General features: G+C 35.5%; 3 protein-coding genes across 5 annotated transcripts in view; 2 read left to right on the top strand and 1 right to left on the bottom strand.

The window, feature by feature from the left end:
* The window catches only part of nipbla (NIPBL cohesin loading factor a), a 56,864-nt gene extending 50,434 nt beyond the window's left edge, over window positions 1–6,430 (top strand). For both annotated transcript variants that reach the window (XM_059549484.1, XM_059549485.1), the window contains exons 42-45: window positions 1,031–1,425; window positions 1,525–1,699; window positions 2,280–2,462; window positions 5,327–6,430. In XM_059549484.1, coding sequence (XP_059405467.1) covers window positions 1,031–1,425; window positions 1,525–1,699; window positions 2,280–2,462; window positions 5,327–5,695 — 1,122 coding nt within the window. In that variant the 3' untranslated portion in view covers window positions 5,696–6,430. The remainder of the gene's footprint in view (window positions 1–1,030; window positions 1,426–1,524; window positions 1,700–2,279; window positions 2,463–5,326) is intronic.
* A 4,644-nt stretch (window positions 6,431–11,074) lies between these two features.
* gdnfb (glial cell derived neurotrophic factor b) lies at window positions 11,075–14,753 on the bottom strand. Its single transcript, XM_059549483.1, has 3 exons — window positions 14,556–14,753; window positions 13,562–13,732; window positions 11,075–11,924 (listed from the first exon to the last, which is right to left on the bottom strand). Exons 2-3 carry the CDS (start codon window positions 13,704–13,706, stop codon window positions 11,503–11,505), a joined length of 567 nt encoding a protein of 188 aa, XP_059405466.1. The 5' UTR covers window positions 13,707–13,732; window positions 14,556–14,753; the 3' UTR covers window positions 11,075–11,502.
* A 2,656-nt stretch (window positions 14,754–17,409) lies between these two features.
* LOC132140636 (pikachurin) overlaps window positions 17,410–21,967 on the top strand; it is a 23,442-nt gene continuing 18,884 nt past the window's right edge. For both annotated transcript variants that reach the window (XM_059549482.1, XM_059549481.1), the window contains exons 1-2: window positions 17,410–17,870; window positions 21,086–21,195. In XM_059549482.1, the coding sequence (XP_059405465.1) occupies window positions 17,777–17,870; window positions 21,086–21,195 (204 nt within the window). In that variant the 5' untranslated portion in view covers window positions 17,410–17,776. The remainder of the gene's footprint in view (window positions 17,871–21,085; window positions 21,196–21,967) is intronic.

The following is a 21,967-nucleotide window of genomic DNA, read 5'->3' as shown; positions in this document are numbered from 1 at the left end:
GTGGATTGAAGGAGGGGAAAAAAAAGATCAGATAGGGAAAGCTCTGGCTTCGTGTGGATGTAGCCTCAGAGTCTCTGACATTGTAGGATATTCAGTTAGCAAACCACAACGTCTCAAATCGCAATTTCAATTAGATTTCGATTAATCGCACAGCCCTAATATAAATATATACATAAATACATGTAAATATTTTCCAAATATATGCTGTATGTATGTCTTTATATATTCGTAATAAATATACAAAGTACACACAGATATATTATGTAAACAAAAACTTTTATTTGGATGTGATTAAGCATGATTAATAATTTGACAGCACTGATATATATAGCAGGGCTTAAAGTTCTCCGGCGTGCAGCTTTCGGCTGCAGAAGAAAAAAAAATCCTACATTAAGAAAAGGAAAAACTGAATGTAAATAATTTATAAACCTTTGCCAACACAGGAGAATACATCAAACTATGTCTAAATATGCCATGTATTGTACATCTCGATTAAAAAATTTAAGTTTCTGCATGTGGCCAAATATTAAAATGTAATGGATTTCAATTAGGTCTGTTTTTGTTACTAAAAAATATCAGATTACTCTGTTAACAGAATAATTAGTAGATTACTTGATTACCAAAATAATCATTAGTTACAGCCCTAGATAAGTTAAAATATTTTGTTATTGAAAAACTTGTTAAAATAGTAAAAATATTGTCACGTTCTAGTAAACCAAATATCTGTATTTTGTCTCATCTCGTGAGCTAAGTGTATTAGCCATCAGTTTGAATAAAGAAAGCAATAACTTTGCCATAGTATCCTTTCAAATGTTAAGCCCCTTTCACACTGCACGTCGGACCCAGAAAATTGCCAGAACATTCCCGGGCCACCTGTTAGTACTAGGGGACCTCTCTTGTGTTACCTCTCTTATGTAACCTTTCACACACTGGTGTTTATTAGATGTAAACAGGAATTGTCATGTTAATGCACTGATGGTTGTGACCGTAATCCCACCACGACTTCTAAACGAGCCATCGTTGTATCCAGTCTCTCGTTAAGGTTCCGGGCAGGAAGAGCAGGAAAAGGAGGAGACGACGGCGCCGGCGGCAACAACACCAACAGCAGCAGAACGGTTCGGAGGAGGAGAGGGGAGAGCAGGACGAGGAAAGGCACAGAGAAAGGCACAGTGGAGATGAAGAGTATGACGAGGATGATTATGAAGAGGATGAGGAGGGGCAGCGGGTGAGGAAGCCCAAGCCCACGGAGGGCGCCAGGCAGCCAGAGTCAGATTCTGATACTGACCTTGAGGATGCTGATGCTGTTATGGAGCGTCTTCCTGACGACACAACATCTCTCCTGGACTTTGCTAGGGCATCTCAAGGCATACTGTTACTGCTGGTGCTCAAACAACACCTCAAGAACCTCTACGGCTTCTCGGACAGGTAACAAACACCCATCATGCATCTCAGCAATCCTCAAATGATTGCCATTTTGTTTAGGTTTTATATTTAATCTATTTTTTCTGCTCCCTTCCAATGCAGCAAAATTCAGAAGTACTCTCCTACGGAGTCGGCGAAGGTGTACGATAAAGCCGTCAACAGGAAGTCCTCGGTTTACTTCAGTCCACGGCAGACCATTGAGTTCCTCCAGAATGATGAGGTTCACGAGGAGATGACCTATGAGCTGAAGAGGAAGATCGTCAAACAGTACCTCGATGTGAGCTTATTTTTACTTTTTTTTACTTTTTTCTTTTTTTTTTCAGAAAATAAGTGTTAGGAATTATTATATTTATATTGTTAGTAATATTATCTAACAGTTTTAATAGAATTCTAAGAATATTTGCCAGTAATGATAACTGTCTCAATAAACTTCCTGGGAATGACTTAAAAAAATCGAACAATTTAAATACTAAAAACACAAAATCAAGATGAAGATAACAATTGCTTTTATTGAAGAACATAGTTTTGAAACTTCTGGAATCACAAACAAGTTAGTTGTAGAATTTTATATATTATGTTTATTTTGTTGATAACAGCATTGTTTTTAATAATAATCATCATAATATTTGCCAATATTGATAACTGTCTTACCATACTACGCATAATGACACATGATAATAGTAATACAACAAATTAAACAATATACAAAAATATATTTATTAATCACATAATGAATCATGGTTAATTTAGTATAAATATCAGCATTCCAGTTTCTGTTAATAAAAACGTTTGAAAACATAATTACAGCAGAAATGCTTGAGGAAATGTTGTGCTGATTTCTACTGTTTGATTCTCAGTTTAAGTTGCTGATGGAGCACCTGGACCCTGACGAAGAGGATGAGGAGGATAGAGATACGAGTGCAAACGTGAGGAATAAAGCCATCACCGCACTGCTGGGGGGAGCAGCCACAAGCCCCCGAAACCACCACACTGTTGACTCTGAGGATGAGGACAGCGATGGAGAGGAGAGGACACCAGGGGTGAGAGAACGCACAACAATACAGCACAGCCAGACCTCTGAGGGGTGTAAACCTGCAGGGGTGTTTCATATGTGTAGTCTAGTGTAATATCAGAGATGATATTAGCTGACTTTGTCACTCACTTCTCAAAACACAAACAGAACACACCTTGAAGAGTGCATGCTCTCAATGCATCATGTTGCATGCAGGCTCCAAAATACAGTGTATGGTAGCAAAAATACCCCGTAAGAGTTTGTCACTCAAGCAAACATACTGTTTTTCCCAAATATCTGCACGATTGCAAATGTGAATTGATTTTATACAACAGCTCAATAAACAAGAAGTTAATATTGTGTTACATTTTAGACAAAGTATTGTCTATGCTTTTTCACCAATGAAACTTTACAATTTCCATAGTTCCAAACAAATCTCCAGCCAAAGCAGCAGCAAAAAAAAAAACCACTTGGCTTAAATATATTATTGTTCACAAAATTCAAGATATTGAAATAAATCAATAAGTCAGTCACGTATCTTTAACAACTCAGTCCAATCGTCTTGGCAGCTTATTCTAAGAAAGTAAAAAGTTTAAAAGTCAAATCTTTTATTTAAAACTTAGAAAAATCTTTTATTTTTATTTTACATTTACATATTACGTTTTGGTTTAATCTTACTGGTTCACAATCATACAATTTGCTGGTATTATAGCAGGCTTTCTGAGACCTTAAAAATATTAATTTGCTCACAAATTTTCACATTTTGCTTTCATTTAATACAGCGGTTCCCAAACTTTTTTTCCTGCGCACCCCCTTCTATGTCCCAACCAGGTTGGCACACCCCCAATCCCCACTTAAAAAACAAAAACGCAACAAAGCTATCTTTTATCGCCATATAAAGAGTCATGTTTAATCATGCACAAATAACAAAGTTTCAATATAATGCAACAAAGCTACGCACAAGCTTCCACTTTTAAGAGGACGAGTGACAGACACAGGCTCAGTAACAGAAAGCACGGTTATTTTCAGCCGCGTAAAAGAAACATTGCCACGAATTCAAATGCGTCCCACCATGCTGAACACAATTTTTTTTTTCTTCAGTTTTTCAATTATTATTATTATTTTTTTACATTAATTTAAACATTTACTTAAAAAACATTAGGCTATAGCTTATATTTCTTATGTTAAATTATTTTGTGTTTCATATATTATTTTCAGACATGAGCAGACCTACTCACATAACATTACGCATTTAACGAATACACACAAGCGCCCACTTTGGCAGAATTCAATTCAAATAGCCATCAACAGCCATTAGTTTGGTAAAATTGAGCATCAGAATGGACAAATTTGTTTTTAAGGGTGAAAAGCGGAAATTTGTGAAAAAGGCCAGCGAATGAACACGTAGAAAAAATAATAGTCGCAGTATCAGTAGTGAAGGAGAGTGCTGGATTTTTGGTTTGCCCCGCAACTTACTTGAAGAAGTTCAGGCAAATGGGAACACTATATATTACGTAGCAATCATCCTTAATTGAGGAAATGTGGCAAAACATCTCTGAGAGAACCTCATATTATTAAATTTGAATGTGCTTTCCATATTTGGATCAACATAGGCTACATTTGTGAACGCACATTTTCTGCAATGTCGCGTCAAGTCATGCTCCCGTGCGCATCTTACAGACTGCATCTTAGGCCTATGTTAAACTTTCCGCGTCCGCGGGGAGTCCGCTATGCGTGACGTAAACATCGTCATGGGAGAGTGTGTGCGGAGGCTATGAGAGGACGAACGCGTACCTCCCATTTTTTATGACCGCGCGGACAGGTGCGCGTGGTCAGTAGGATTCAGAAGCACAGTTGCACACGTGGAGGCAGTGTGAAGAAGCCCATTGCTACTCGAACCTGTGCAATCCGCTTGCACTTGGACTTGTACTGTAGTGCGGCCCAGTGGAAAAAAAGGTTGAGAACCACTGTAACACAACGGTTATGGAAATTAGAACGACAGTACATTGAATTAAATGAAGTTACAAACGATCCACATCATTAAAGAGAATAAGCACCGAAATAGATAAAATAAATAAAAACAAGGATCAATCTGAAACTTTTCAAGTGCGACAATAAAATTAGCCTACACACGATCCACAACATAATTAAGTTGCAAAGAGCATAGGCTCAAACATAAAATAAAATGAAAGGATGCAACTGGAACTTTTCGAGTGCAGTGCAAAAGTCGCTCAGCGTGCAGCGAGAAAGAGATTTCCTCAAGATTTTTTCTTCGCTCATTTTCTTTCTCTATTCTCGTCTCTGTTGCCTCCAAATCCTCACTCTCTCTTGGCCCCTCTCCTCCTGGCTAACAACTTTATCATAAGATGTCCTACTTGACAGTTTCTCTGATTTCAGCCAGTTAAGCAATAAGCATATTTATAATATATATTATGGAATGAATGAAACGAGTTGGCACGCATATAGCCTAGCCTGCTGTCTTCTACGTTTCCATCGAAAACTAATAAATTATAGTTTTTTATTTAAAATTAAAGCGATTACAAAGGAAATGTTTACTGTTCATGTTTTTTATTGTAAGGAAAAAACCCACTTCCATTACAAAACAGACCGCCATTACATTTTTCCTCTCGCGCACCCCCTGGAGGCAGCTCGCGTACCCCTGAGGGTGCGCGCACCACACTTTGGGAATCCCTGATTTAATATAATTTCTTTTGTTTTCTGAGAAATTAAAATGAAATGACTATGCTTAAAATGAGAACAAACATCAGTCAGTTGTTTTTGCATTGAATTAAATGTTTAAACTGATGAGACCTTGGGCAGACATCAGTACTAGTTTCAATTATTGTCTGACCAGTCGTTGCTCTCGGTTTGTTTCTGTGTCTCTCCTCGCAGGCATCTCGACGCGGGAGGCGCGCGGCTGACTCCGCAGACCTACTGTCTACGAACATGAACGAGTCCGTCAGCGTGCTGGACATCATCGCCATCCACTGCCCCAAATACAGAGACCGGCCGCAGATTGCACGCGTGATCCAGAGGAACAACGACAGTTACAGAATCCACTGGATGGCCGGCTCGTACTCCAGCTCCTGGACCGAGGCGAAGCGGCGCGACGGACGCAAGCTGGTCCCTTGGGTGGACACCATCAGAGAGACTGACATCATCTACAAAAAAATCACACTCACCAGTGGCAACAAGCTCAACCACAAAGTGGCGCAGACTCTACGGTCACTCTACGCTGCCAAGGACAGGAACTCCAGCTAATAATATGTAAACGCAGGCACACACATACCTCCCATCTCGGCTTCTCTCAGCCTAATGCAACACACACACACACACACACAAACACTCTCACCGTCTCTCCATATACCAACATGCCTATCAGCCAAACATCTCCTGGATCAGCCAAACACACACAAACAAACACAAGCGGTTATTCTACACTACAGACTCTCTCTCCCTCTCTCTCTCTGATGCACTCTGGGTCCGGCGGTGACGTTTGGCCCTCTGCGCCGGAGTGCATCGTTGTATCGCAGGAATAAAATGTTTGGAGAAACATTGTATGGGTGCTCCTTCGCTGTTGTGCAGCAGATTTCTGGTTGTTTGATTTCTACTCCCAGTGTATCATAGTTTAACATAAAATATTGTTTATATCTATAAAAGAAATTGAAATATATACTGAATGTTGAAAGAATTAGTTCGTTGATGTTTTTACTTTATTTCTTCCTTTATTTTTTTCTATTTTCCTTTCAGATTTCTTAGCGTCAAGCGGCTTTCTACAACTTAGCTCCTTCTTAACTGGCTGATGACGCTGATTCTCTCAGTTTGTCCATTTTGTACGATAGCACCGTGTGGCTGTAATTTATTGTGTATAGCATGCAGTGTGTGAGAAGGGCTGTGTCGAAGGAGATTTGCGATCACAGGTCGCCCTGCTCAGCGTAAAGGGACCCACATGCCTCTGATGGAACAAATACTGCAATAAATTTTCTACTTCTCTTACTTGCAAGAGTCATCCTGTCCGTTTGCAAATTTTGTTCACTTATTATTTTGTTTATTGCATTTTTTGCCATGCACGCTTCCTTTATTGACAGGTATAGTGAGGAGAGGACAAGAAATTACATTGAGAAATGCGTCCAGGGTAAAGGTGCCCCAAGTCATTTTTTCTAGTATAAGAATTTAATATAAAGTCACAATTTATTTTAATGTTTCCTTGTTACATAAATACTAGGTTTACACTGAAAAAATAAAAACATTTTTATATTGTTAAATTTAGAATAGCATACTATGTCATATCTTTACATGCAATTAAATATGCATTTAAGATAGTTGCATGTGACAGTACTGTAGCATACTACGGTTTAAAATGTTTGTTGTATACCTAGTGTCTCACTCACTTTAAGTCAACAATGCGAGTACTAGTAGGTGTGTATATACTGCATAGTATTTAGTTATTTAATATTGTCAAAGGTTATGTTCAGAATAACACACTGCCATACTTTTTTCCATAGTATGTAGTTCATATTCTATAAACAGTATTGTCTGTATGGACAAAATTGATCAAAAGTGTTCAGTGTTGAAGCACACTGTGCTACGCACTGTATCCCACAATGCAATGTGCTCACCCTGCCATTAGCAGTGTAATGCTCTGGACGTAGTAGCAATATCTCTTTATTAACTAATTTGTACTGCCAAAAGTTTAATGTACTGTTAAGTTTTTTTTTTCTTTTTTTTTTCCTGAGATGACACTTGGATGTCAATCAATCATGGTGCTATCATTTATCTATTCTGATTTTAATATATATATATATATATATATATATATATATATAGTTTATTTTTAAAATTGTTTCACTAAAACTTTAATTTGCACTGGGGTTTGTACAAGGTTTTTGTTTTATTTTATTTTGTTGAGGAAATTACCTCCTCTGTTTCCACTGGAACGGGAAGTAGCAGAAACGCGAGTTTTCCATGTGAATCGCCTTTTTCTCTGGGTTCGTTTGGATCGATGAATTCACATGACGTTCTGCTGTTTAACAGGTTCATTTCCACCGTTTATAGACCCTATCCTTGCCAAAAGCAATTTCTAACTTATGAAACGTTTAAGCACAGAGCACAAGTTGAGAATTTCCATGAATTTTCTAGGATTGTGTTCATTTCCACAAATTGACTGAAAAAATGCCTCAAACTCAGCAATTAAATCATGGTCCAAATGCATTAATGCAACTTTTAAGGATAGTCTTTAGAAGGAAATCTAGGCTATGTAGCCTTTCAACATGAGATGTAGGCTACTGCTGTTAACAAACTGTTCAATGTTAACCTTGCTTCTAAAATTGAAAGATCAGGATTTATACATATAAATGTATATATTCATGCTATTGTATTTAAATAACGTGACCCCCAGTTAAGTTTCAGTGGTCCAAAGCAGATGTGTAAGAATATATCTGGTACACTGAGCTCTCTCTGTAGAAAATCACGTTACTTTACCTGTCAGCAGGTGCACAGGTGCTGGAAACTGGACAACAGGTGTTTGCTCAATGGAAATGTTTTTCCTGTACGTCATTCTTGGAGAAGAATGTATGTTATGACTGGCAGAGAAAACGTGAAGAAACTGATGAAATATAGTCCACAGTTCTTAATGAGAATACATGTGTATGAAATCTAGATATGCAAGTTATTTGTGCATTCAGAATGCATTAAAACATTAGATTCTCCTCACATCAATTATAAATTATCTAAAATGTAATCGATTGTTCTATCCTGTCAAACTATTACCAATCCTAAAAATAGCATCTTTCTCTTGAACTTCTGAACTTCTCTGCTGAGCAAGTGACGTAATGCATGAAGAAACAAAAACTCATCTTGGAAGAGTACATTTAACCAAATTCCATTTTTGGGTGGACTATTCCATTAAAATAAAGTAAACCCATGCAGCAGCAGATTTCTCAGCAGATCCTCTACATTTGTGTCAATACATTAAACAGACATAAAGAGATGTATTATTACTGCTCGTGATGGCATGTCTTCTGTTAACACAATGCACTGTAATGAGGCGCTTCATCACTTGAGCTGAACGCTGTGGACGTTCTTTCAGATATTGACTTGAAATGCTGCTCTATAATTACAGATAAAGAAGAAGAGGCTGGAGCTGGAGTCAAGAAAGACCGGCTGTGCTGTAGGAAAAGGTAAGAGACGCAGGCAGTGAAATGATGAAGTCTTGTAATATTACAAAAGATTTATATTTCAAGAAATCCAATAAACGGTTTGCATTATTTGTTTTTTTTTTAATATCTCACTGGAAATGGATTTTTACATCCAGAACCCAACATTTAGGCTCCATGTTCAAGCTGCTCTCCTTCTCTCTGTCTAGTACTTGCATTACAGATTTACAACAGCTAATGACTAATTACTGATGTAACCGTTGACCTGGGCCTTTGTTCGTCATGTTGAGGTAACAGCATTAACAAGGTTGTTCCTTGTCGGTCGGTGTATTAACTCTGTTCCGTGTGGTGTGTAATGACAGGTGTGTGCGGCGGCCGAAACGTGAACTCTGAATTCGAGATCAGATCTCCACCACACTCCATATCTCCAGTTTCATTCTCTTCTCTTTTCCATCACCACTCTCTATTTATACATCTCTTTTCCACAAAGCCATTGTGTTTCCAACCATTATATACAAGTTATAAACTCACTGCAGATGTTAGTCTTATTAAAACAAATCACAGTTCAATTAGTGACTCATAAATACCCATCTCAATAAAAATGGGTCAATTTGGCATTTTGGCTAATTAAAGGCAAGTTACCATTTGCTCATTGTCATGCAAAATCCATGTGAAAGTTTATTCTGTGGAGCAGAAAATAATTATTGTTGAGATAAATTAGATAAGATCTAGATAAATTAATATTATAAAGGCAACTCAGGCTCATTAGAAATGCATACATTTCACTTTCACGTTTCCAGGTAAAATGAACACTTGAGGCAGTAAACCACTTTTGCTCCTTTTCACTCAAATTATAACAATACTGCACATGTCCTCAAAATACTTTTACATACATTTTAACATCTCACATGTTCGTCTCGATATGGCTTTTCTGATAAAGTAAACTTGCTCGGTAGCTCACCTGGTACAGCATCTGCGATGGAGAAAAATTATACAGTTTATAGCGCCTCCTGTGGATGTGTCGTTTGACAAATTCAGCTAAATGTACCCAGAGCAACCTATTTCAAGATCTGCAGAAATGTAGGCAGACATATTTCCAGTGAGCCTAGAGTTGCAACAAGGCCAGAGTAGCATTATTTTCTTTTCTGGTTAATGAGTTTTGAAGTTGCGATAAAAGTCAAGTAGCAACAGATCTTTTCTTCTTTATTGTGATGTAGATCAGAATGGAACAAATTATCGAAAACGAAAAAAAGTAGGGTGGGGACTTGATTCTGTCTTTCGGTTGTTGTTTGAATGTTGGGATATGGGCGTGGCATTCAAAAGTGGAGACAGATGAAAGGAGCTTGAAGGGGCGGGGTTTAAGCGCACTAAATGATTGGAGGATTCCTGCATAACATCAGGAATGATGGACTTGATGGATTCAGTTAAGACATTTTGATTAAATGTCAGGAGGACAAAAATGCACAAATTAATTAATCACAATATGCATTTAGAAAATGGGTGAATTTTCTTTTTATGGTGGCTTCAAGTAGTACAAAAGATTTTCACATAATAAAGACATGTTGGTCTGTTCATCATGAAAAGCTTCAGAATCCTTTGAAATATAGTGCATACATCTTTTGGAATAGATTTTTTTTAATGTGCTGACATTATGGAAAAAGAGCAGCATGAACATTCTGCAAAACATCTTTTAAATTAAATTTATGCATTTAGCAGACGCTTTTATTCAAAGCGACTTACACTGCATTCAGGATATACATTTTTTTCTATCGTGTGTTCTCGGGGAATTGAACCCCCAACCTTGCGCTTGATAGCACAATGCTCTACCAATTGAGCTACAGGAAATGTATTTTAGAATGCCATACAGAATCGAAATGATAGTGAGTAAATTATTTTTTTATTGTTAATTTTTATTACACAAAGAAAAAATTATGGGGTGGGGGGGGGGGGTCATATAAATAGATATTCAAAAATATACAGTGCCTTGCAAAGTATTCATACCCCTTCAATGTTTTATGTTGCTGCCTTATGTTAAATTGCTTTAAATTACTTTTTTTACCAGATCATTCTACACTCTATTGACTGCATTGAAAGCTAACAGAAGCATGTAGCCTCCATTATCCATAATGTTGTCTGATGACCTTGTCTGAAGACTTCAGGCTGTTAAGGTGCTTCAGCTACATAATGAGTTAAGGGTTTGAAACTTATGTAATGTACTTATTTCATTTTTTTTTTAATTTACAAAGTTGTGACAGTTCTGTTTTTGCTTTGTCATTATGGTGTACAGAGTGTAGGGTGCAACATAAAACGTGAAATAAATGATGGGGTATGAATACTTTCGCAAGGACCTGTATATATATATATATATATATATATATATATATAGGGATGAATTAATTTCATCAAAACCATCGGTTTGGGTTTTGTGTTTAACAATGCACACAAGAATCAGAGAAAATTCTCTTATTAACCCTAACTAGTGGAGGTTAAATGTCAAAAAGCCACCATAAGAACTTAAGCACAGCACACAAAATATCCCATCTTGTTGTTTAAGATGTGCCTTCCTATGGGTTAAATGATGTACACTCTCAGAAAAAGGGTCCAAAGCTGTCACTGGGGTGGTATTTTATGTTACCCCTAAATAGTTCATATTAGTACCTAAAGTGTACATATTCACACTTTTTAGCTTTTTTTATCTTAAGGCAGCGCCCTAGTTACAGACTTTTTTTTCTGAGAGTGTATGTACCAGTTTTTGAACATCTTGCAATAATATTTTTGCAGTTCCTTATCCTGTATCTTCTTAGAGAAATGCAATCATGATGATTTCCTCGACCGAGACATGCTCACACATGTAATAACCTGAAATTGTTTCCATTGATTTTCTCGTCTGGTGTCATTGTCTGTCACAGTTGCTTAGACACAGCCACATTTCCGTGCCGAGTGCCTCTTCATGGTGTGGTATATGAGGTTGTCATCCAGAAAGGACAGGTCGTCGTCATATTCGACAGGTCGGCAGCAGGCGGTGGGAGGAGAGCTGTGCAGAATGTTTTTGCCGTTGCTGGCGAGGCCGGTGAGGATTTTGTCATAGTTTGTGAGGGAGTTCATACACACGCCGCTGCAGTAACTGAATATCAGCTCCTCCTGACTCCGGTAGCCCAGACCCAGATCAGACACTTTCAGCTGGACTTGTTTCAGTGCACACGCTCTTCCTTTGCCCTTCTCTCTCTCGTCACGACTCGGTCTCTTTCTGTCCATCTTGTTACGAAGGAAACCTCTTCGTTTTGGAGATCTCTTGGCTCTGTGGATGAAGACTGAGAGTGGTGTGGGGAAGCTGTCTGGATGACAGAGGCAAGAGATGTTCCTGCATTAGATACAATCTGATTTTAAACAATATGCTAAAATGAAGTACAAAAGGCTCTGACTCTACTAAGGTAATGATATGTGGAAAGCTCTTACTCTTTACATGTATGCATGCTTTAAAAGGTTAATATCACAGGAAAAAAAATCTAATAAAACCTTTCTGAAGTGAAAACTTCCTCTCCAGAATAAAATAAATATTTTATATAAAATATAAATATTATATATAAAATATAAAAATAATTATTGAAAGTAAAAAAAGAACCGAAAATATAAATATAAGATGAAAAACGTAAACTGAAATAAAATAAGTTTAAGTTGAAGGACTAAAACTACAACTGAAATAAAAATAAAGCTAAATAGAACAAGGAAAATGCTAATAAAAAGGACAGAAGTGCACAAATTTAATAAAATAAGATAAAGCTAAATGGAAGTATAAAAAAATATGAAAATGACAAAACCACATTACAAAGTTACTTAAACTGAAATAAAAAATAAATTATAGCTAAATAGAGAAATAAAAAAAGAATAAAAATGACAAAAGCACAAAAATTACTAAAGGAAAAAAAAAAAAAGCTAAATAGAAATATTGAAAAATAATAACAAAATCGACCAAAACATGTAACAAACTTACTAAAAGTGAAATAAAAAATAAATTATAGCTAAATGTAAAAAGAGAAATAAAAAAACTAATAAAAATAAAAAAAACACAAAAAATACTAAAGCTAAAACAAAAAATGAATGCTAAATAGAAATATTGAAAAATAATAATACAACAAAGCATGTAACAAATTTACTAAAAGGGAAATAAAAATAAATTATAGCAAAATAGAGAAATAAAATCGAGTAAAACATGACAAAATTACTAAAACTGAAATAAAATAAGTAAAAGCTAGAGTACTGAAAAAAGTAAAATTAATAAAACAGCAAATTTCTTAAAAATAATACAAATGGAAAATTACTAAAATAAAAATACAGCTCTCTGTCTCTCTCCACACACACACACACACACACACATATATATATATATATATATATACAAACAAATAATTGACAAAAGCACATAACAAAATTATGAAATCTGAAATTAATATTAAGATGAATTTAAACTGTAAATAAAAAGTCACATTAGAAAAAGAGCCAGTTTAATTCTAAGAGTAAAACTAAACCAAGCCTGTTTGTGCTGCAGGAAACCTTGGCTAGTGGATCTCAAGACTGCTGCTCTGAGCCTCTCCCGTGTGTTTTGACAGTATGTAAAGCTGGTCGTGTTTTGGTGTGCCTTTATGACAGGATGAGTAGAGGGATCAAAGAGCCATAACATGATATAGTTTGCATTATTCTGACAGCTTTTAGCAACAATACTGCTTTTGTCCACAGATACCAGCTATAATAAAGGTTCAAATGGAGTTGTAAGCTCAGTTTGTAAGCTGATAGAACTAGAGTAGTTGTGTGTGTGTCTAGTGTCTCACCCAGGTACAATGGGTCACCTGAAACTTCTTTACTTAACCATCACAACAGTATCAGGTGTGTCCTGAAATACGCTTTATCACACCTGTGTGTGTATTCATGTGACTTTTAGATATTTAATAGTAAGAATCGAATGGCTTCTCCTGACCTGAGTGACTTCTTGGCTGCAGATGTTTGTAAGGTTTTCTCTGCAGGTCCTGTGGTCTTTGAGAACACTGTCCGGTTGGGTTCGGGACGGAGGAAATACAGCTCAGAGTCAGTCCACACGCCAGCATCACACCCCAGACCTTCATCTTACTCCCTCCTCAGCTCACAGAGCCTGAGCCAAACACACACTTTACTTTGTCTTTCATTCACAGCCTTTGCAAACTGTGTCACACAGATTACACAGCTTTGTTCTTCTTTTAAAAAAATGAATTGAAAATGCACATTGAATTAGTTAATATAACGTTTTGTCTTGCTTTTTCTGTGGGTGTTTTTTTTTTTAATACAATTACTTAAGTTTTCTATCAGGCACTTGAAGCTACTGTGAAGAAAGGTACTTTATAAATTAAATCTGTAATAACAACAACAGCAACAACAAATATTTAAGTTAATATAGCGTTATTTTGATTATTATTATTATTACTATATAGACCCAGAACAGTTTAAAAGTACAAATATATATATACAGCAATAATAATAGCATTATTATTATTATTATTATTATTACTATCATTATTATTATATAACCCAGAACAATTTAAAAGTACATCTAGCCATTTGCTGCTATATGAAAAAGGCACTTTCTAAAATATTTTTGTCATCATAATAATAACTGTAATTATAATAATATTAACCAACTCCATAAAGAATAATTTGCCTACTATTTCGTTAAAAGAATTTAAAAGTAATTTTTAGTTTCTAAAAAATATACTAGCCACTTGCTCCTGTGAAGAAAGTTCTAAAACTTTCTAAATTCTGTTAATAGCAATAATAATAATAAACCAACTAAATATAGCATTAGTAGTAGAAGAATACCCTATAGCCCGAATACAATTTACAAATAAATCTTTTAAAATATGCTGACAAAAATAAAAAATAAAAATTGTTTGCAATAATGATTAATATTGATTCAGTGAAAAACGGATGATCTCACTCACCTGAGCTCAGCTCTGTATATCCAGCCATCAGCACTGATGATCATAGAGCTAAAGGTGCTTTCCGAAAACATTTATCAAATAAAAACCGTGCATATTATATTTCCTTTCATCTGACTCCTGTTCTTCTGTTCTTCATAAACTACTTCATCCTGTTTTACACGCGGAAATATGATCCAAAATGTAGTATTCTTGCAATACATCCACTTGTATGATCAGACGTGTAGTTTATGGTTTGTAATTTCATTGATTGTTAATTCAGGTCAAGTGTGAGTCCAGTTCACTCTAGCATCAGCTCTGAGAGTGAGATGTGAGTGCGCGTGAACAGTTCGCGCGATTAAAACCATAGACTGTAAAAAAATAAAACACGTGACCTCATGAACAAAGCAAACCGACACCTGGATGTTACTTAAACATGAAAAAAAAAAAAACCTGACCATTAAATATACGGTATCTATACAGTATTATATATATATAGTTTTTCATAGTTGTTTGAAAGAAGATTATATATATATATATATATATATATATATATATAAAACAATGAGCTGTTGCTGAATGGATTTCCAGTGCTCATATGAATGACAAACACTCCCTCTAGAGGTCAGTGGTCTTCAGTGCAGGGCTTCATAATTAGTTATTATACTGATCTCCACCTTGCAAAATAAATGTAAAGAATTTATGTAAAATATTTTGAATAGATTTTAAATGATTAACAATTGTTAAAATATTTTTATATTGAAAATATTTACATCTTAATTAAAATTTGATTTACAACAGACGCTAATTTATAAAACGTATCATCTAAATCAATCTCGTTTAATCTGAACTGTAACATTTGCTTACCTAAAATACAATACCTGAAATATAATTTCTAAGCAGATGAAGAGTTTGAAACATTACTTCCACTGGTTCTACAAAGACTGATTGATTGATGTTTAAAATTTTTACCTTTTTGAGTTAAAATGCTTAAAATTCTGTGGAGTTGGATACGGTTACAACATAAGTTTAAACAATTTGATAAATAAAATAAATACATGCTCAATATTTCTTAAGTGTTACAATAGCATCAAGTTACACTTTTTAAGTTGTACTTTTTAAAACAACTTTATCAATTTGGCAAAATGATATTGATGTTTTGTACAGATGATAAAGCAATTAGTGCTACAAACATCTCCCCATATTTAAGTTTTAGAAATGATTGTTTAGTAGCTGTGTAGAAACTGTGGAGACAACAACTGCATCTGGACTGAGAAAGCTGGTGTGTCTGATTGTTGTGAAAATTCTGTTCATTTTCCTTTCATGTCTGAGAAAACCGTTGCTCTCTGCTTTCTCAATAATGTCAAACAGTCACTGTTAACATTTTTCATGTGAAAACAGTACACATTGTGCAACTAATTATTGTGTGCTACATATGTATTTTTAGTTTACTTTTGTGCAGTCAGATTAAACTGTGAGATGCAGATATCTATCTATCTATCTATCTATCTATCTATCTATCTATCTATCTATCTATCTGTCTATTTATACTGTGTGTGTGTGTATATATATATATATATAAATGTAAATGTAAATAAATAATATATATATATGTGTATGTATATATATATGTGTGTGTGTGTGTATATATATATATAGACGTGTACTGTGTTAAGCTAACTGAGACTTGTTATAGCACTTACATATCCTTGCTCTTTTTGTTGTTTTTGATTGCTTCCACTGTCCTCATTTGTAAGTCACTTTGGATAAAAACGTCCGCTAAATGAATAAATAAATGTAAATAATAATAATAAACTCACCATTTTGTCAATGTCTGTCATTTTACTGTAGCCTATCTTTTGTTCTGATTATCTAGGATCTTATGTTGTCAGTCCTATTATGATTTTGTGAAGAAACAGTCTGAAGTGCAGGGCCTTACTTATTTTACTGTACTTATTATTGCATTATTTATCTGTTATTATCATCCATTTAAACCGCTAGAGGTTAGGCAACTACCAGTGTGTGTGTGTGTGTGTGTGTGTGTGTGTGTGTGTGTGTGTGTTAGACTCGTCTTGATTTAATTTTGGGGGAATTTGGAGCCCATTTGATTCCAAATTGCTATGAATTCAAATCTATGTAATTACGCTGAATGTTGTCACTAATTAGGCTGGTTAATCATCAAACTTAATTCAGATCTCCTTTGATTAGCCTATTTGTAGGGAAAACAATGCAGTGATGATTTTTTTTTTCATGCAAACATTCAATTTTATGAAAGAAAAGATTGCTTTGAATCTGACAGCTTATGAATTCCTCAATTTCCGGTATAGAATAGAGCTGGAGATTCCTCATATCCTCAAGGAGAACTCAAAGAGAAGACATGAAAAGGACAGGACAGGAAATTCTATCTATCTATCTATCTATCTATCTATCTATCTATCTATCTATCTATCTATCTATCCATCCATCCATCCATCCATCCATCCATCCATCTAATTAGCCTATAACAGACCCTAATCAGGTTATTCCATTTTGAATTTAACGCGGATGAAAAATCTAATTTCTCCACTTGTGTCTATAGCGTTTTTGTCTGATTTTTTTATTTATTTTTTCTCAGAAAGACGTTTTGTCTACTAAACAACAAACTGTAGGCCTACTGTAACTGGCCATCAAAGCCTCGTTTTCATTCCTGTCAAAAATAATTAGGTCTATAAGTAATTTAGTCGTCAAATCTGGTTATTCACATTTAATACCCGCCATGAAGTAGACACATTAAGAATGCCCCTCTCAAACTTTGATCGCGCAGTCAGTCTCCCGTGTTGCTATATTGGTCAGAGTTACTGAAGCGAGCTCAAGTCCCCATCTGTGTAGATTAGACCTTTATCCTCTTAACTCCGAGTGTCTCTGCCTTCGCTCCTCACCGCTTCTCTCAAAAACGCTCCTAAATAAGAAGAAACTTTAAGTGTGGGGCTGACACGCGGACTCCGGACGGCTGCCGAGGCTTCCGTGGATGCTGAAGTTCTCCAGAGTTGATCGCGGGTGTCGGGGCTCCTGTGGGGCCGCGCACGAGGAGCGTGTCTGATCTGCGGTAGACAGTAATCGCATCAGACCGGCTTCACCGTGCATACAAAGACCTGCAACAGTCTGGATCGAAAAAACCCCGCATTTTTTTCTTCTCTGTGAGTTTAAATGAGTAATTACTGCATTTGAAACTCAGATCGGGCTCTCGGAATCATAAAGGATTGAAAATGCGTCTCCAGGAGAGAGTGATGGTGCTTCTTGCTTTGGTGTGGATGTGTAATTTCGCTCTATGCACAAGAAAGTCTAGTGCACGCAAGTCAGGTGAGTGTCGTTTTCATTGCTCATCTTCTTTTGTTAAAATGTAGTCGTATTTTTTAATGCTGATTATTATACAGTGACCTCAACCAACTAGACACGCATGAACATGTCTGAATGTCATTGCATTATACAAAACAGCAAACTGCGTAACAATTTTTTAATCTTAACTTGTGCTCAGTGTGTGATTTTTGTGTGATGCATGAGTCATTTCTCTTCACACTTTTGAACTGTTTAGCCTTATCATGCAAACATGCATTTTTTGTAGCATTTTTTTTCCAGATGTATGTTTGCCATATTCATCTTAAAAATTATATTTATATATATGTTTTTATTTTTTTATTTATTTTTTTACCTAACCTAATGTAATGCATGCATTTGGTTTCTAAATACTTTTTGGAGCCTCTCTGTGTGACACAATCCACTTGATGCGTGCAGGATGAATTTTTAGGCTACTCCGATGGACGGATGTACAGGTGATTTGTCACAGAGACATGTGGGGTCGCAGTCATATGGCAGGGTCAGCGCTGTATGGCACGTCCATATACCCTCCGGACGATCTCATGCCCAGTGCCCATGGGCCAACAATTTAGAGTAATGAAAACCATCAGTCATTTCAGATAAACAAGCCCTTTGATAACTGACACTTCAGATGAAATGCTGCAAATTGGTGCTTGTCCCTCTGGTACCCTTGGGTATATGGGAATACTTAACCTTAATGCGCTTTTTAGTGGTATAGCCAAGGAACTGGGAACTAGATTTACTTTGGTGGTCTTGATTTATTGAAAGACTAACAAATTCAAGCATATAGTAGTCATATATACACTTGAATCTGTTAGTATAGACAGGTTTAGGACATCATTTCATGTTAGGTCTTGAGATTACTGCCCGACCTCTTTCTTTTAGGAAAGTGAAGAAGTTGTTCTTGCTGGACTATTAGAAGTTGGTCTGGGTAAATGTAATTTCCTTAAGTTTGATTGCATCATCTGTTGGAAAAGATATGAGCCTGGAGCCTTTTCGCTTTAGTTTGTATTGACTCAGAGTTGTTAATGAAAATTAGACATTTTTGGTCTGAAGGCTCTTTTAAAAGTTTTCTTACCGTCACACGCACTTAAACATCAATTCCAATTTTGTTACTCAGTTCTCGGTTGCCTGAAAATCCATACTTTAATGATATCTACATACTGGCTTGCTCTCAAATTAAAGATGCTGTTAAATCAAATCTGGTGTATTGTGACTTTAGTTTGTATCTGTTAGCTTTGGGTCCATCTATATGCTTGTGTGCTGCTCAAAGCTGACAAAACAATATATATATATAATATATTAAAAAAAGAATATCTCTCTCCATAGTAAGAGCTGGCTCTGGCTAGCAATCGAAAGCTGTACATCATAGGCTGTTCAGAAAATGCAGTGAATAAGTATTGTGCACACTGTTTACATTTTCTAGCATGCAAACAGTCAAATATTAAGTGAGCTACTGCATTTTCTAAAATGTGTAGCAACAAAGTATGTCAGTGCAATGCTTTTGACTTCACCTTCCCTTTTTAGTGTGATGTATGAACCTGAAGGAATTGCTACTTTGATTTTTACCACCTCTTTCTGAATCATTTGCTATATATATACATATGTATATTACCTCTTTAAAAAATTACAATTACTATTTCCTCACTGTTGCTTCACTAAATAACGCAACATGAAACTTTAATATATGAATTGCTCAGTTGTGAAAGGCTTGTTATTTGACATCATCCTCAATCGCTTTACATGTTGGTCTATTACATTTGTGTATTTGAACATTATTTCACATTCATTTATTGCTGTATTTGACTTATAGTACAGCCTGTTTTGATTTTTGAGCTCTATAACATGCTTTGTTTGCATGTTTTCAAATTAGTTTCAGTTCAGACTGGTTTATTTTCAGAAGGCATCATTTTAATTGCCCAACAAAAACACCTGCAACTAGCAAGATCACATGGAACGTACATCATCAAAGAGTGTATTAGTCATACTCAGTCAAATTACTTGATATCTCTAATGACTATACAAACCTTTAAAGTGAATGTTTTGATGTGTGTTCATTTTGCAAATGATCTGAAAGGAGAGAGAGGTGTGTTTGGAATAAATCCATCTTTAATGCAAGCTTTATACATGTGTCGGGATGAGATGATGATGGGCTAACAAAATAGAAACTATAGATGCAATATTCCTATGTTGGTAGATGAAGCCAAAATAAGAGCAAGTAATGTCTTTGAACTTGCAGTAGCAGTGGCTGCATATTTCACAGGCCATCAGGAAGGATGATCGTGTTGTTTTCCTCCTGTGACGTGAGCTGCAGCGACATTCACACACTAAACTGTCCATCAGCGCTGTAGGCATCAGATTTTAGGAATGACCTTGTCCACACGCATCATCTGAAATGCATCTAAAATCAGTCTGGTTTTGTTTAGATGTTTCTTTTTATTTTGTTGTTTCTTGTTATGACCCTTCAAATTGGAATAGTTCATCCAAAAATGAAAATAAGATGAAAATGTATTCAACCTCAGGCCGTAGAGATGAGTTTGTTTCTTTAACAGATTTAGGGAAATGTGGCATTATATCACTTGATCCTTTGCAGTGAATGGGTGCCGTCAGAATGAGAGTCCAAACAGCTGATAAAAATATCACAATAATCCAGTAATCCACACCACTCCAGTACATCAAGTAACGTCTCATAAAGCAAAAAGCTACACATTTGTAAGAAACAAATCCATTCTTAATGCATTTTAACTTAGACCACCAATTCTGGCAAAAAAATAAAATCAGTTCATAATCCATAAAAACGCTTCCTCAAGTGAAAAAATCTAAATCCACCTACATACTTGTTTTGTTACTTGTCTAGAACTGTTTATAAATGAAGCTTGATCGGTGCATATTTCTCTCCTGATTCAGACCATATGCCTTTTCATTGGAGGAAGCAAAATTATCAATAGAGGGTTTTCGCAGTGCCATATAAGAACAATTTTAGGTCAAAATTGTTTTTCTTAGTGTAAAGAACATTTTAATATTATAAAGAAACGTTTTCCATTCTAAATAACTTTTTGTCCTATAGAAAGGTTCTATGGATGTTAAAGATTCTTAATGAATTCATTGATTCCAAGAAAGCACCTTTATTCCTGAGGGTTTATTTTACATAACGAAATGAATGTTAAAATGTTGATTTTATTTCCTGTTGTTGCTGTCAGAGAGGTTAAGTCCACCGCTAGACATTCAGCTGGAGACAGTGAACTGCACTGCATTCAGTGTCCGGTGGAAAATGCCCCGTAGACACGTCAGCACTATCACTGGATACAAGGTACAAATCCTTCCATCTTCTTAAATTGTGCTTTAACTATTAAAAATAAATCAATAAATAAATCGGTGCCTCTCTGCTAATTGCATAACATATTGATTGCTTGATTTCCAGTGTTTATCATACTTTATGACAGTGATAACTAAATAACAGAGACACTACTGCTCACTTATTTTTTTCCCACCAAAATGGGTCCATTATTAGTGTTAATTTTGTATCATTGAGATACTATTACAGTTTTTATTAATATTTTAAATATTTTATTTAAAAAATTTCTTTATAATTTTTATATATTTTATTTCAGTTTTAGTTATTTTAGTACATCAAATTAAACTAAATGACAATGACAAATGTTACGAGTTACTTTTTTTTTTAGGTATTTTATATATATCATTTCAGTTAACTTTTATTTTATTTCAAGAAATTATTATTATTTTGTTTTTATGATTTTAGTTGTATTTAACTATAATAATCCAGGGATGGTTCTTGAGTAAACAACTTTGTGAAGGCAGGACTATAGCCACCATATTGATTTTTCCATTCATATTTATATGAGCTCACCATAAGTCATACTGAAGTTCCATTCGGTTCCTCTAGTGGTGCAGAAATGACACACTTCTCCTTTAATTACAGACAGACGTGTTTACTAATTGACCTGCTGTACATGTGTGAAGAAGTGAAGTGCTTTGGGTTTTCCCCCTTTATCCTATTTGTAGACCTCCAACTGTCTTGATCTCTGGTTTCTGTAAGGTTACTACGAGTCTCTTTGTTAACA

Source organism: Carassius carassius, chromosome 5 (assembly GCF_963082965.1).
Source record: "Carassius carassius chromosome 5, fCarCar2.1, whole genome shotgun sequence".
Classification (NCBI taxonomy): domain Eukaryota; kingdom Metazoa; phylum Chordata; class Actinopteri; order Cypriniformes; family Cyprinidae; genus Carassius; species Carassius carassius.
This window is presented reverse-complemented; position numbering and strand designations above follow the sequence as displayed.

Coding starts and splice junctions, on each gene's coding strand:
- gdnfb (XM_059549483.1), bottom strand. CDS start 13,706: ATGAAGGTCTGGGGTGTGATGCTGGCGTGTGGACTGACTCTGAGCTGT. Junction 11,925..13,561: donor GCAGCCAAGAAGTCACTCAG/GTCAGGAGAAGC, acceptor TCTGTCATCCAG/ACAGCTTCCCCACACCACTC.